Source organism: Danio aesculapii, chromosome 16 (assembly GCF_903798145.1).
Source record: "Danio aesculapii chromosome 16, fDanAes4.1, whole genome shotgun sequence".
NCBI classification, from domain to species: Eukaryota; Metazoa; Chordata; class Actinopteri; order Cypriniformes; family Danionidae; genus Danio; species Danio aesculapii.
The window spans coordinates 2,677,204-2,693,573 of record NC_079450.1 but is presented as its reverse complement, the minus strand read 5'-3'; the positions used below and the strand labels follow the sequence as shown (position 1 = coordinate 2,693,573).

Here is a 16,370-nt window from a genome sequence, read left to right as displayed (position 1 = left end):
ATTAATCCCTGTTTCAGAACAAATGAATCGATTCACAGGTGTGAAAGCACCCTAAGCCTTTTCTGTTTGTTTTAGTTTGTTGAATTAGGGCTGGGCGATATTGCAAAAAAAAATCCCGATATCCTGTTTCATATTATTCGATATCGATAATTATTGAATATTTTTAAAGACGACATTAAGGAATATTAGGATTTTTTTAACTACCTTATTTTAATTTACCCACATTACTAAGGCAAACAGTTTTAATAGTCAAAAACAAAAATATCTGATCTCTTTATAATACAATAAGTGTTAAAGAGACTCTTAAACTCGATAAATAACATGTTACAAAGTGTGTGCAATGATGAAGCGTAAATACTGAACAATCAAAGCAAACATTAATGTGTGAGTAATAATGATACAGTAAACCTCAAACTCTGTCAACAACACTAATGATGATCATCAAATCTGAGCTTTCAAGTAAAGGAGCCAACCATCGTTATTCAAATACACACTGCAGCATTACAGATTGTGAAGTTGAGTGACTATATTACCCCTGTGCTAAAAACTCTTTCAGATGGGGTGCTAGTGGCTGGGATGCACAATAAAAAAAACAGAAAGCTACTCTGGCCACATCCTTACATCCATCTCCTCACTGCTGCTATATGACACTCATTTTCACGTGTGTTGTTATTCTGACCTGGCCTTCATTATGTGACAAACTGACACCCCTATTGGCATTGCTGCCAAGGAGCACGCTCAGCAGCCACATTTTAATTAAACTATAGCGCTTCACACCGAAACTTCATACTAAATCTTTTTTTTATCGATATTGACAATGGTGTTCGGTCAATAAATATCGATATCGATTTTATTGCCCAGCCCTATGTCGAATCTTCACTTCAGAAACAGTAAAACATTAGGCTTTAATGTGGTTTTTATGTTGGTATTTTCGGGTGTTTCATTTTTAATCTTTAGACTGTAACTGCAGTTCAGTTCATTCAACATAGTTTCATTCAGGATGTTTTAATGGAGTTTGTTACCTCATGGCGAACTGAAAGAAAAACCTCCGCATTTCGGGACTCGCGTGATCCTTTAAGGCAGGGATCAGGAGCCTTTTTTCAGCAAGAGCCATTTCTGATTTGTTTTATCAAATGTATTTTTTAAAGAGCCATTGGGGATGTGTAAATAACAAAACCTTTATTTATTATTAAACAAAACCTTTGTTTATATTCATGCACAACTTAAATTTGCACATATTCATTGCACTGATTCATTTATTTGAACTGTACATACCCACTGCACATGGACATTTGTAATTGTTTATCTATCTGCACACTTCTGCTATTAATAGCATCCTGTACATATATTCATTTATTGTAAATCTGTTCATAGCTAATACAACCTGTATATAATGTTGATAGTACATCCATCTGTAAATATCACCATAGTTTTTCTATAACTGCACTTTATAACTTATACCTGTATCCTGCACTTGCTGCTATTGCACTCCTGGTTAGACCGAAACTGCATTTCGTTGCCTTGTACTTGTACATGTGTAATGACAATAAAGTTGAATCTAATCTAATCTAAAAAAACTCAAAAATAAACAGATATAACGCATGATAATGTATGGATGAAGGAAAATTTATAGATTTTGTTTCTTTTTGCCATCGCCACTCATGAATGTGTGAATTTACATGCGCCATCGAAATGTACAATCCAAATGTTTTGGGCTGCTCGCGCCACTCGCTTAATATCAGGTGACTCACGCTCTGCGCAGCCTTCAACTGCAGCTCGTGCTGTATTAAACAGACGCACGTCACTTCATAACAATAGCTGCCATTTTTCCACTTAACTAAACTTATTTTTGATGTCTCGGTCACACTATTTGGAGGGTCGGAACAAATCGCCTCCAATTGAATAGCCCTGGTTCAGACCATGATGTTGTAAAATCAGTGGGATTAGGTATATTGTGAATAATAGTGGGCCTAAAACAGATCCCTGGGGAACACCTCGCTTCAGGGGGACAGTGGGTGACTGAAAATCCTTAACAGAGATGAAGAACTGTCTATCTGAGAGATATGAAGAAAACCAAGAGAGAGCAGTACCAGAAATACCCAGATCAGAGTGACGTGGGATAAGTAAATCATGAGAGACGGTATCGAAAAGAACGGAGTATTGTTTGATTTTGCAGTGGTGTGTTGTTAGGTTGAAGTATGCAAATCTTTAATATTTAAGCCCAAAAATGTCTGATATTAGGACAACAGGACAGACATATCTGACAAACTTTATTCCAACTTTTATTTGACAAAAAAGTGTTATAAAATTCACTTGTACAAACACGTTTGATCTGTTGAACACAAAGGAAGATGTTCTGAAGAATGCTGTAAAAACTGCCATTGACATCCATTGTATTTTTCTGTTTCTACTATAGACACCAATGGCTGCTTCTTCCCAACATTCTTCAGAATATCTCCCTTTGTGTTCAACGTTTATGAAAATGATGAGCAAATTGAACCGTCTCTTTAAGAAACATTGTTGTATTGAAACTGATCATGTTTATTTGTATCTTTCAGATGCAAGACAACAAAGTGTTCCTGTCCATGCTGAACAGTGTGCTAAACACTGACGGTTTCTACTTCGCCACAGATTACGACCTGACACACACATTACAGCGGCTGTCCAACACCAGCCCAGAGTTTCAGGAGATGACCTTACTAGAGCGGGTGAGGACCCATTATATAGAGCAGAAGCCTCCCAAATTTGTGCAATTGTACACTCAACCATTCAGTGCATGAGTTTGGTGTCGTCCCAAGTGGAACATTAATGTTTCTTTTGCTAAACGGAAATTCAAATCATTTCCCAGTCAATGTTTAATGCTTCCTCATCAAGGTTGTTGCCTCTCACCTCTTCTGTTCATCAAGTATACTAATGATTGCCGGAGTATGTTCAGGATTTGGGGTCCTGTTGTGGAAGAATTTACTTCCTGGCGTGATAGATTTTCTCTCCAGTTTAATGTAAATAAAACAAAAGACATGGTGATAGATTACAGGAAGGCTACTCCTACCCCCAGCATAATAAAATATTAAAGGCTTGGACATTGAAACTGTGGACATACATAAATATTTAGGGGTTGTTATTGACAATATATTGACATTCATATATAGACACTCAGGTGGTCTATAAAAAGTCCAACAAAGATAGTTTTTTTCTGAGGAAACTGGGATGGTTTCAGGTTTGCACCTCTATGATGACATTGCTTTATTAACAATTTATTGAATCTGTTTTATCTCTCTGCATTATAGCTTGGTACGGTAATCTGAGTGTGTCAAACAAGAACAGGTTGAGTAGTCTGGTGAAGGTGGCAGGCAAGATCATCGGTTTTAACCAAACTGGTCCAACAGTAATTTACCACACTAGTGTTTTAAAGAGAGCTCAGGGTATCCTATGCACCCCGGATCACCTGATGTACTCTGTGTTTCAGCTGTTGCCATCAGGACGTCATTTTAGAGTTCCTATTTGCAGGACAAATGGAGTCAGAAATTCTTTTATAATGGTGGCCATTAGGTCATTAAATGAGTCCAGGTGGGAGGGAGATGCACCTTTAATATGATGTATTGGATGTTGTGGGGTAATATTTTATTAATGTGTACATGGAACTTCGCCTGTGTTACGGCATCTTGCTGCAATATTAGTTTCCCTAAATGGGATAATAAAGTTGAGTCTGAGTCTGTCTGAGTTTAACAAATTAGGGAATAATAAATTAAAAGAAAGATCTAAATAAAAGATCTACTAAAAGTGGCTGTTATGAGTACAACCGCATTCAACATTGGGAGGTGGGACAATGACTTATGAAGGAGATTTATGCTTTCACAATTCAAAACAAATAAAGCAATCCAACCTTAGAGGCTGATAGCTCCCCCCCTTCATCATCAGCCACTCCCCTTCATTAACATATCACCCCTTTCATCAGTAGCTCCTCTCCTTCACCATAAGCCCCTCCCCTTTCATTAACATATTACCCCTTTCATCAGTAGCTCCTCTCCTTCACCATAAGCCCCTCCCCTTCATTATCAAATCACCCCCTTTATCAGTAGCTCCTCTCCTTCACCATAAGCCCCTCCCCTTCATTATCATATAACCTTCTTCATCAGTAGCTTCTCTCCTTCACCACAAGCCCCTCCCCTTCATTATCATATAACCTTCTTCATCAGTAGCTTCTCTCCTTCACCACAAGCCCCTCCCCTTCATTATCATATCACCCACTTCATCATTAGCTCAACTACTTCACCAAAAGCCCCTCCCCTTCATTATCAAATCACCCCTTTTATCAGTAGCTCCTCTCCTTCACCATAAGCCCCTCCCCTTCATTATCATATCACCCCCTTTATCATTAGCTCAACTACTTCACCAAACGCCCCTCCCCTTCATTTTCAAATCACCCCCTTCATCAGTAGCTCCTCTCCTTCACCATAAGCCCCTCCCCTTCATTATCAAATCACCCCCTTCATCAGTAGCTCCTCTCCTTCACCATAAGCCCCTCCCCTTCATTATCAAATCACCCCCTTCATCAGTAGCTCCTCTCCTTCACCATAAGCCCCTCCCCTTCATTATCAAATCACCCCCTTCATCAGTAGCTCCTCTCCTTCACCATAAGCCCCTCCCCTTCATTATCAAATCACCCCCTTCATCAGTAGCTCCTCTCCTTCACCATAAGCCCCTCCCCTTCATTATCAAATCACCCCCTTCATCATTAGCTCCTCTACTTTACCATAAGCCCCTCCCCTTCATTATCATATCACCCGCTTCATCAGTAGCTCCTCTCCTACACCATAAGCCCCTCCCCTTCATTATCAAATCACCCCCTTCTGATCATATCCTTCCCTTCATCAGTAGCTCCTCTACTTATCATAAGCCCCGCCTTCATCAGTAGCCCCTCCCCTCATTATCATCTCCTATTCATCATAAGTCCCTCCCTTCCATTATCATCTCCTCCCCTTATTATAAGCCCCTCCCCTTTATCAGCAGCTCCTCTCCTCATCATAAGTCGCTTCCCCTCATTATAACGCATTGTGGGGTGTGGCGGACAATTTAAAAGTGGGGGGGGGCGGCTGTATGAGATCATACGTTCATATAATTATTAATCACCTGTTTCTAAATGGTCTGTCTCTAAAAGTGAGGGGGACAGATCCCCCGGTTGCTACGCCCCTGGGTTTTGCACTTAATAACTAATGGAACCGTATATAGAACAGTTTTTATTCCTTTTTTATGTTTTTAATGTGCTGTATTTTTGTATTTTTGAGGTTTGTTTGATGAATGATTTTCTGCTGTTTCTGCAGGCGGATCAGAGGTTTGTGTGGAACGGTCACCTGCTCCGAGAGTTCATGGCACAGCCAGAGGTAAACACACACATTCACATCAGCAAACTTTCCATTCAGCTGCTGTTCTAACACTCATATCTGGGACAGCTTGATGAAATGTTTCTGCACTGTAATCTGCAGCTGAAGACTAAACTATTTGCTTTAACATTCCTTTGAAATCTTGATTCATTTTCATTTCATTAAATGATGTTTCACAGAGCACGGATGATTTTAATTTCATATCATATTTTTCGTCTGGAGTAAGACTTATTTCTTTTAGTTTGGCTAGAACATATATATATATAGATATATGTATATATGTATATATGTGTATATATATATATATATATATATATATATATATATATATATATATATATATATATATATATATATATATATATATATATATATATATACAGTTGAAGTCAGAATTATTAGCCCCCCTGTTTATTTTTTCCCCCAATTTCTGTTTAACGGAGAGCAGATTTTCTTCAACACATTTCTAATCATAATAGTTTAATAACTCATCTCTAATAACTGATTTATTTTATCTTTGTCATGATGACAGTAAATAATATTAGACTAGATATTCTTCAAAACACTTCTATACAGCTTAAAGTGACATTTAAAGGCTTAACTAGGTTAATTAGGTTAACTAGGCAGGTTAGGGTAATTAGGCAAGTTATTGTATAATGATGGTCTGTTCTGGAGACTGTCGAAAAAAATTTGCTTAAGGAGGCTAATAATATTGACCTTAAAATGGTGTTAAAAAAAATTAAAACTGCTTTTATTCTAGCCGAAATAAAACAAATAAGACTTTCTCCAGAAGAAAAAATATTATAGGAAATACTGTGAAAATTTCCTGAATCTGTTAAATATCATTTGGGAAATATTTAAAAATTAAAAAAAATCAAAGGGAGGCTTCAATTGTTTATATATTTATTTAAAATTAATTAAACTTTCACAGAAAAGTGAATGATTTTACCATATATACAGTCTATAAAGAAGGAATCTGACGTTGTGTTTTTCTCTTTCAGCTTCACAGATTCGTCTTTCCTGTTATTCACGGCTGTATCCTTCATATTCTGACATCAATGTGTGCATACATTAATGTAATATAATTAGTGCTGTGAAATGATTAAATATTTTATTATTATTGATTAAAAAAAGTAAAATATTTGTTTATTGGTTTTAATATACATTATAGAATCATATAAACAGACACTCAGCAGCAATGTCAAATACAGTGAGAAACGCTATAAAGATTTAAATATCATAAACCTGTAAGAGATCTAAGTGCAGGGGAAAGAAATAAAATAAAGAAACAAATAAAGTAAGTATTATTAAAGGTAAATAAATAATATTACTTAAAATAAAAGGGAAGTCAGTTTTGTTCATACATTTTTGAGTATATTGTTCTGATCGTAATGTTTTAAATTATTAATTTTAATTTTGTAATTTTATTCTATTCTATTCTATATTCTATATATATAATCTGCAATATTAATTAATTATCAATTAATAATGCGCTAATTAATTAATAATGCATTAATTAATTATTAATTACATTCTTACGTGCAAAATGTAACAATGATTTGCAAATTTCTGGAAAATGAATAAAGTGCAATAACACTTTAACTAACAACAAAGGTGTTTTTATACCCTTTACTAAAATATACTGTAAATCTTAACTTAAATGTATTCAAAATCTTAAACTTAACCTGCTTGCCACTGCCTGGGCATTTAGTGATTATCAAGTGTGTATATATATATATATATATATATATATATATATATATATATTAAGAAACTGTTATGTTTGTAAATGATGTATTGGATATTCATTACCAATGTTGCCATGAATAGTCAGTGCTGCTGATATGGCGCTATAAAATAAAATTGTAAAAGTTTCAATTAAAATGAAAATGACAAATAAAAAACTATTTAATTAAAAAACCAATGTGAATTATAAAACAGTTTAAACAAAATATAAATGTGAAATAATAAAAAATTATAAATGTGAAATAATAAAAATTATAAATGTGAAATAATAAAAATTATAAATGTGAAATAATTAAAAATGTGAAATAAGGAAAAATAAAGATGTAAAACTATTATGTAAAACTATGTAAAAATTTAAAACTATATGTAAAAAAATACGGCAACACAGTGGCTCAGTGGTTAGCACTGTGGCCTCACAGCAAGAAGGCTGCTCGTTGAAGTCGCAGCAGGGTCACTTGGCATTTCTGTATGGAGTTTGCATGTTCTCCCCGTGTTGGCGTGGGTTTCCTCCGGGTGCTCCGGTTTCCCCCACAGTCCAAACACATGCGCTAAAGGGGAATTGATGATCTAAACTGGCCATAGTGTATGAGTGTGTGTGTGAATGAGTGTGTATGTTTTTACTGAGTGCTGAGTTGTAGCTGGAAGGGCATCCGGTGTGTAAAACATATACTGGAATAGTTGGCGGTTCATTCCGCTGTGGCGACCCCTGATGAATAAACAGACTAAGCTTAAGGAAAATGAATGAATAATTTAAAATAAAATAATAAACAAATGCTCCGTCTTCATATATAGATAGTTTTTGCTCCTTGATCTGGGCTCTCAGTCATTGCTATGAAGTCCTGCTGCATCAACGGTAAAATCTTCGACTGGAACCTGATTTCCCGCAGGAGCTGTTTCCGTGCTGGTGTCCGCTATTACGTCAGAGGTAAATCCCATACGTCTGCAGATGCTGATCAGATTTATTGATCAACTATTAAACGCTCTGGTTTCCTCCAGGTATCGACTCAGAGGGTCACGCGGCCAACTTTGTGGAGACCGAACAGATTATTCAGTATAATGGAGCAAAAGCTTCATTCATTCAGGTAAACCTCTGATCAGTGCTGGGGAGATTTATTCAACACATTTCTAACCATAATAGTTTTAATAACTCATTTGTAATAACTGATTTCTTTTATCTTTGCCATGATGACAGCACATACTATTAGAGTAGATATTTTTCAGGATACTAGTATTCAGCTTAAAGTGACATTTAAAGGCTTAACTAGGTTAACTAGGCAAGCTGTTGGACAACAGTGGATTGGCTTATAGACGGGGCTAAGTAAAACTACAAAAAAGTATACAAAACTGTTTTTATTAAAGTATTAAGACTTTTTTCATAAGAAAAAAAAAATTCTACATTAATATTATATTAAAAAATTCTAGTTAAACCTTTAAATTCTAGTTAAACCAATTTAAGCTGAATACTAATATTTTTGCCTTTAGAGCAGGGGTCACCAAACTTGTTCCTGGAGGGCCGGTGTCCTGCAGATTTTAGCTCCAACCCTAATCAAACACACCTGAACAAGCTAATCAAGGTCTTACTAGGTATACTTGAAACATCCAGGCAGGTGTGTTGAGGCAAGTTGGAGCTAAACCCTGCAGGGACACCGGCCCTCCAGGACGGAGATTGGTGACCCCTGCTTTAGAGGCTGGTAATTTTCACACACTGCTGGCACACAACAGTGTTTAAACCCCTTATAAATGTGATTTTTGCATTGTACAGGGTTGGTACGGGTGCTGGAAATCCTGGAAAATGCTTGATTTTTAATATAGTGTTTTCAAGGTTAGAAAAGTGCTTGGATTTCAGACAAAGTGCTTGAACCTGCTTGAATTTGAAATTGCATTGCTTTCATAATGATTCGTTATCTTGCAGAGTAGTTTTCCTTTTAGCTTAAAATGCATTTCGCACATAATGAAAACTATTTGACAAGTGGGACATTTTCCATACTGTTAAAACAGTACCTTAGTCCTAACCTAAAGAAATATTGACAATAATAAAGAGTAATATTGATGAAAGCTTTCAAACTGGAGCTTTTCATATTTGGTGACTGATTTTCCAAACAGTTGACGTAGTTCATTAATTTGCAGCAGGAATATTCCCTGACTCATAAGGATTAAATTTGGGACATGACTTTTGAATAGCGGTGGACATGAAAGTTTGGTACCACACCCAAACACAAACTGACTGTTAGCTCATTTATTTTGAGAAATCAGCTTTAGGTAGAAAGAGACCAAACTTAAAACGATACTTCATCCAATAGCTGAACTTTTTTTTAAGAATGTTGACGTTTTTGTTTGAACTATTTCAATAAATCTATGCTCCAAAGTATTCAACAATTTAAGTTGAAATGTCATATTGTGTTTTTAAAATAGCACAATGGATTTAAATGTGAAAAGTGCATACAGCAAATATAAATGTCATTTATCGTGGTTATTAGGTGCTGAAAAACATAAAAATGCAGCTTGAAAGTGCTTGAAAAGTGCTGGAATTTGAAGTTGGAAAAGGTGTAAGAACCCTGATTATAGGTACTAGTTGACAAAAAAAAAGCTCTGCAGCAAAATGCCTTACAATTTTAGGTGTCCTACAGTTATGAATAATGCAGTAAATCTGTGTTTTTCCTCAGACTCGAGGCTCCATCCCGTTCTACTGGTCTCAGAGACCAAACCTCAAATACAAACCAAAACCGCAGATCAGCAAAAGCATCAATCATGTGAGATTCACTTCTCCACCTTTCCATATCTGTGTTTTTTGATATTCAGCAATGAATTGTGCTGTTTTAAAGTGTCCTTGATGGATGTGTCAAAGGCACTATATAATAAATATAATATTATGTGTGTCATTTGAAGTGCATATATATTATTCAAAATTAAAAATACACTACCTGACAAAACTCTTGTCTCCTATGCACGTTTTAGGAACAGCAAATAATAACTTGACTTCTAATTGATGATTTGGTATCAGAAGTGGCTTATATGAAAGGTAAAGGGCTCTAGATTACGCTTATTTGACCACAATAAAATTTGATCATGACTTGATTTTGACTGATTTCATTAGGACATTAAGGTCTGACTTTGCTCAGACAGAAGTCTGGTCACTGAACCTTCAATAATGTCCAGTATAGAATATGTGCTCATGCTGCAGTGGAAACAGAATGAATATTGTGTCTGACTCCATCATGAGCTTGGAGGACTGCATCCATACATCTCTGACATGACTCAAATCACTCATTAATTAAGTCATCTGGAATGGTGAAGAAAGCCTTCTTGCAGGACTCCCAGAGTTCATCAAGATTCTTTGTGTTCATCTTCAATGCCTCCTCCTTCATCTTACCCCAGACGTGCTTACTAATGTTCATGTCTGGTGACTGCGCTGGCCAATCCTGGAGCATCTTGACCTTCTTTGCTTTCAGGAGCTTTGATGTGGAGGCTGAAGAATGAGGAGCGCCATCCTGCTGGAGAATTTGCCCTCTCCTGTGGTTTGTAATGTAATGGGCAGCACAAATGTCTTGATAACTCAGGCTGTTGATGTTGATCATCCACTCTGCAGATCTCTCGCACACCCCCATACTGAATGTAACCCCAAACCATGATTTCTCCTTCACCAAACTTGACTGATTTCTATCAGAATCTTGGCTTCATGTGGGTTCCAGTAGGTCTTCTGCTGTATTGGTGATGATTGGGATGCAGTTCAACAGATGAATCAGCAGAGAAATCCACCTTCTGACACTTTTCCAAATGATCAACTGGAAGTCAAGTTATTATTTGTTGCTCTTACAACTGAGATCCATAACAAGACTTTTGTCAGATAGTGTACATTGTGTATATTTATCAACCATTATAATTCTGTGTTTATTTCCAGTTGGACGGTTTCCAGAGACACTTTGACTCTCAGATCATCACATATGGCAAACAAGTGATTCTCAATCTGGTGCGTTGACATTCAGAAACATCTTTAACTATACTACAATCCTGCTAAATGCTTGATTCTGATTGGCTGATGAGCATTCTAAGGTGTTTGGTTATTGTCAGAAATAGGCACAGCTAAAGTAGTTCTGGCAGATTTTGAGCGCAATACAGCTCCATATCACTCCGCGGAATGAGCTATTTCACAGCTAGAACACAACAGAAAGAGGAGGAGGAGGAGTGGAGGAAACTAGTGCTGTCTGTGTGGAGTTTGCATGTTCTCCCTGTGTTGGTGTGGGTTTCCTCCGGGTGCTCCGGTTTACCCCACAAGTCCAAACACACACGCTATAGAACATTTCAATGTGGTCATGTCATTGGTCCATGAACATTTCATGCTTATTATCAAACTATTTCATAACTGTAAGAAGAGGAAATTCAATCATAACTTCATGTTAAAACAGCTATCATAACATTATATATAAATGTGTTGCTCTTGATTCTTGGAAGCTATAGAAATTAAACATGTAAATCAGGAAATGCATTAGGACTATTGTTTACACCCCTCAAAATGGTCAATAGGTGAATTGATGAACTAAATTGGCCGTAGTGTATGAATGTCTGTGGGAATGTGAGGGTTTATGGGTGTTTCCCAGGGCAGGGTTGCAGCTGGAAGGGCATCCGCTGTGTAAAACATATGCTGGCTGAGTTGGCAGTTCATTGCGCTGTGGCGACCCCTGATTAATAAATGACTAAGCTGAAGGAAAATAAATGAATTGTGAGTTGTTGCTTGCTTATTGCACTGGATAGATATATTTGTTTTTTTATTCTCCAGGTAAATCAGAAAGGCTCGGAGAAGCCGCTGGAACAGGCCTTTGCAAAGATGGTGGGCAGTCTGGGAAACGGCATGATCAAGTGAGTAAAGAAAACATTGAAAAGAAAAAAAACACGCCTTTAAAGTATTGTGGTATTATACATCAATGTCTTTGCGTTATGTATTGAATAGGCCGTTTGCATATATGCACATCTATATTTATATACTATAGAACAGGGGCTTTCAACATTCTAGGACACCCCCCGACCCCCCCCCAAGTCATGCCAATTTCACTAGCGATAGGAATTAATTACATTACAATATAAATATACAGCTTACCTGATTCAGTGTGATGGCTGAGCCTGTTTCTGTGAGGACATCATGGTTACATTCCTGACACGACTAACTGTAAATCATCTTCCAATGTCAATAAGTGTGAGCCATAGTCTACTTGCTTTTGATGTATGTACTTACAGGAAATGCTGCTTCGCAAAGTTCACAGAGCCCTGAAAGTGTGGTTGAGTCGAACATTGAGTATGTATACATGGGCAACAATATTTTAATAGATTTTAATAGAATTAAAACAATACTCTGATTAAGAGTCTACCATGTAAACAGTGATTTTTGATGACCTTAATCTGACTAAAGTCATAACTGAACTAAACAGAAATGAAATTAAGACATGTGGAGTGCAGATATTAGTGGCATTATTGAAGTAAACACTGCAATCTAACTGATGTGGCTGTCAGTAAAGGACCACACACACACACACATTGCAAAATGCGGAGATTTTTTTCTTTCCATTCGACCATCGGTATTAAATTTAGTTAAAACAGCACTCTTCCACCAGTCCTTACTCCTTACTTGCGTCCAATACCCCAGTGTGTCACTGGAGCATTAATGAAATGTTCATGGGTGACAGTGAAACTGCCAAACTGCAGTTAAAGTCACTTAAAATTACGTGAAACTCTGCAGGAAACGTCAATAACCTTGGGACGCAACATTCAAAAAGTACTTCATGTAAACACCAAAATTATATGATTGTCTATTATGGCAAATAGCTAGATTACAGATGTCCATGTAAGCATAGTCAGTCGTGTCTTTAAAGTAAGAGAAAGATCCAGAAGGGGGCATCCTGTTGATTTGATTCAGAAGGGCACTTTTTTTGTCAGACTGCTCACCGGTTTGACTTTTTTATTCACCGTCATTCATTTTAAAAAGCACCCACTCCATTTTATTTGTATATATTTTACTCAAACGCGTAAACTCTACAGTTGTCTGATAGTTAGACGTGGTGCTAACATTAAGCAGATTCACTCTAGTGAACACATAAAAATCGTCATCATAATTTACTTGAGTGCATGCCTCAAATTCTCGCCTCATAGTTTGAAACCCCCTGCTATAGAACATTTATACAAAAGTGTATCACAATGAGATTGGCTCAATGATCAATAAAACACATTATGGAGTTATTTTTGGACAAAACACAGCATACACAAAACGCTAAATACAACACACAAAACAACACAATGCAACAAAAAACACAACACACAAGAGAAAACACAGCAAAACAACACATAACACGACTAAAAACGAAACAAAGCACAAAATGCAAAACACACACAACAAAAAAAACAGAAAAAAGCAACACAACAAAACACACGGAATTATTTTTGGACAAAACAAAGCACAACACACACAAAACGCAAACCAAAACAACAAAATGCAACACAAAAAGCACAACACACAAAATAAAACACAGCAAAACATAAGACAAAAAAACACCACAAAACACACACAACAAAAAAACAACAGAAAACAGCAACACAACAAAACACACACAACATAAACAAAACACAACACACAAAAACAGGCCCATAAGTGAAACCAAATATATAAAATCATTAGCCCTCCTGTGAACATTTGAATCCTTATTTTAAGAATTAAAATAATTAATCAAGATACTAGTATTCGGCTTAAATGGTCATTTAAAGAGTTAGGGTTCATTAGGTAAAACACTGGACAACAGTGGTTTGTTCTGTAGGCTATAAATATACTTATTTCTTAAGGGGGTTCATTTCTTAATATTGACATCAGTTTTTACATTTAAAAAATAATTACAGCCAAACTAAAAGAAATGAGACTTTCTCCAGACTGAAAATATAATAGGAAAAAACTATGGTTGCATTAGAAACTGCATACTTCCATACTATACAGTACGCTAAAATCAGTATGCAAGCTGGGTAGTATGTCTGAATTCATAGAATTTGATGATCAGTATGCGAGAAGTACCCGAATGACCTACTACTTCCGGCGAGATTCTGGTGTGCGCATCCGATGAGCGCTACGCTATCCCATGATGCCCCCCGAGAGAATTTATGTATGCGAGTGAAGCGATGTAACCTGGTAGGTCATGTGATCATGACAGAAGGGCGGATGTAGTATGTCCAAGTTCTATTCATACTGCTCACGTTCATACTGTATAGAATGTACATTTCTAACGCCCGAGTAGTACGTTTACATTCAAATGAAGCACCTACTGAGTAGTAGATGATTTCAGGCGCAGCCTATGAAGAATTTCTTTGCTCTTTTTATTTATTTTTTATTAATTTTATTTTTTAATTAAAGATTTTCAAAATAGTACGAACAACAAAGACAATCAGACAAACAAACAAACCATATCCAAGCGCTGCAAATCAAATAAACATTTACAAATGTAAGTTTAAAATAGGAAAATAATAATAAACAAAAAATAAATAAAATAGTCAAAACAAAACAGAAGAAGCCTGAAAATAAAAAGTTTATGTAGAAAGGATTGGAGAGGTTTCCAAAGTCTCCTGAATTTGTCCTGTTTGTGGTTGAAGTCGTAAGTTAAATCTCCAAAGGAAGAAAGGCTGACAACTGAGAAATCCACATGGAAATAGTTAGAGTTTGAGAAGTAGACCATTTTAATAAAACATATTTCTTAGCCAGAAATGTACGAGTTGTAAACAGAAGTTTAAGCTCTGAGTTAAAAAGGTCTTCTGGAATGTCATTCAACAAAAAAGTGAGGTGGAGAAAATAAAACGTTTTCCAATTATCTCCTGGATTGCAGAACGGACCCCTCTCCAAAATGGTTGGATGTGAACACAGGACCAGAATACATGAAAAAATATGCCCTTACAAGTTTTGCACTTAAAACAGAGATCGGAACAGGCTGGAAACATGTTATGCAGATGAACAGGTGTAAAATAAATTCTGTGGAAAAACTTAATTTTGTTTTGTTTAAAAGAACTTACTGACAGCATGGTTTCTTCCAGTTCTGATCATTTAAAACGAAATTGGTTTTGCTTTAGTAGGGACTCTATAAAATGACGAATTTGAAGATATTTCTTCAGAGGGAATATTAAACTCTGTTCTAATTTGTTTAAATGATTTTACAATTTCAGAGGTAAACATTGCTGAAAAGTCAGACAAACCTTTAGAACTCCAGTCCTGCAATCCGATGCTCCTAATCTGAGTGGGGATCTTTACTCTTTTTAAACATCACATTGGAAACAAGTTAATAGCAGGGCTAATGAGTGTGTATTACACATATGTATGACAGTAATACCAAATAATGCAATAAAATCATGTAATGTCATAATGTCAGTGATAATGCTCATATACAGATAAGGAGATAGATAATGTTAAATAATAATATAAGGTACAGTTCAAAGTTATGCATCGCTTGCACTACACCAAAACCAAATTACACAAACTTTTCCCCTCTATTTCACCTATGTGTGACAAGTGTCAAGTTACAGAGGACACCACAGCTCACGCATTTTGGTTTTGCCCAACTTTGTTTCATTTTTGGACAAATATTTTTGACTTACACTCCAAGACCTATAATACTTCCCTCCAACCGGACACAGAGCTTGCCATTTTTGGTGTTTCAGAATACTCCCTCACCCTTGCAAAACATCTACAACAAGCCCTTACTCTAGGCATGACTGTGGCCAAGCGGCTAATACTAAAAAAACTGGAAATCTCCTTTGCCTCCTTCTTTTCAAACCTGGTTAATGGATTTGGCCTCCATTATCCACCTGGAAAGGCTCAGATTTATCAGGTCCAATTCCAAAGAAAAATTCTTTGCTACCTGGGAACCCTTTCTTGGATACTTAGACCTGAAACGTGCTCTATCCAAATGCAGCACCCTTCATGAAAACTGACTGGCACACTACCTTACAGGACTTTTTGATGTCTACATACTGTGTAACATTACATTTCGTATCCCCAACAGCTGAACCCACATGTATGGCAATTCATATATTTACCTGCAAAGTGTGTATATTCTGAGACAATATTGTTTGTTTGTTTGTTTGTTGTGTTCTGTTGTATTTAAAAAACCTTAAAATAAAAGTATTACAAAATAATAATAATAATAGAAATGATATAATAAATAAACAGCACGTTAATATATAATTTACATTTTATTTTACTTTATTGCAGAATGGACTCAAACACAA

At 36.2% G+C, this 16,370-nt stretch overlaps 1 protein-coding gene across 1 annotated transcript in view; it reads left to right on the top strand.

The window, feature by feature from the left end:
- sacm1lb (SAC1 like phosphatidylinositide phosphatase b) overlaps nt 1-16,370 on the top strand; it is a 38,988-nt gene that overhangs the window by 13,332 nt on the left and 9,286 nt on the right. The window contains exons 5-12 of the mRNA XM_056474620.1: nt 2,559-2,708; nt 5,322-5,381; nt 6,383-6,416; nt 7,951-8,052; nt 8,124-8,209; nt 9,791-9,877; nt 11,026-11,094; nt 11,902-11,981. Coding sequence (XP_056330595.1) covers nt 2,559-2,708; nt 5,322-5,381; nt 6,383-6,416; nt 7,951-8,052; nt 8,124-8,209; nt 9,791-9,877; nt 11,026-11,094; nt 11,902-11,981 — 668 coding nt within the window. The remainder of the gene's footprint in view (nt 1-2,558; nt 2,709-5,321; nt 5,382-6,382; nt 6,417-7,950; nt 8,053-8,123; nt 8,210-9,790; nt 9,878-11,025; nt 11,095-11,901; nt 11,982-16,370) is intronic.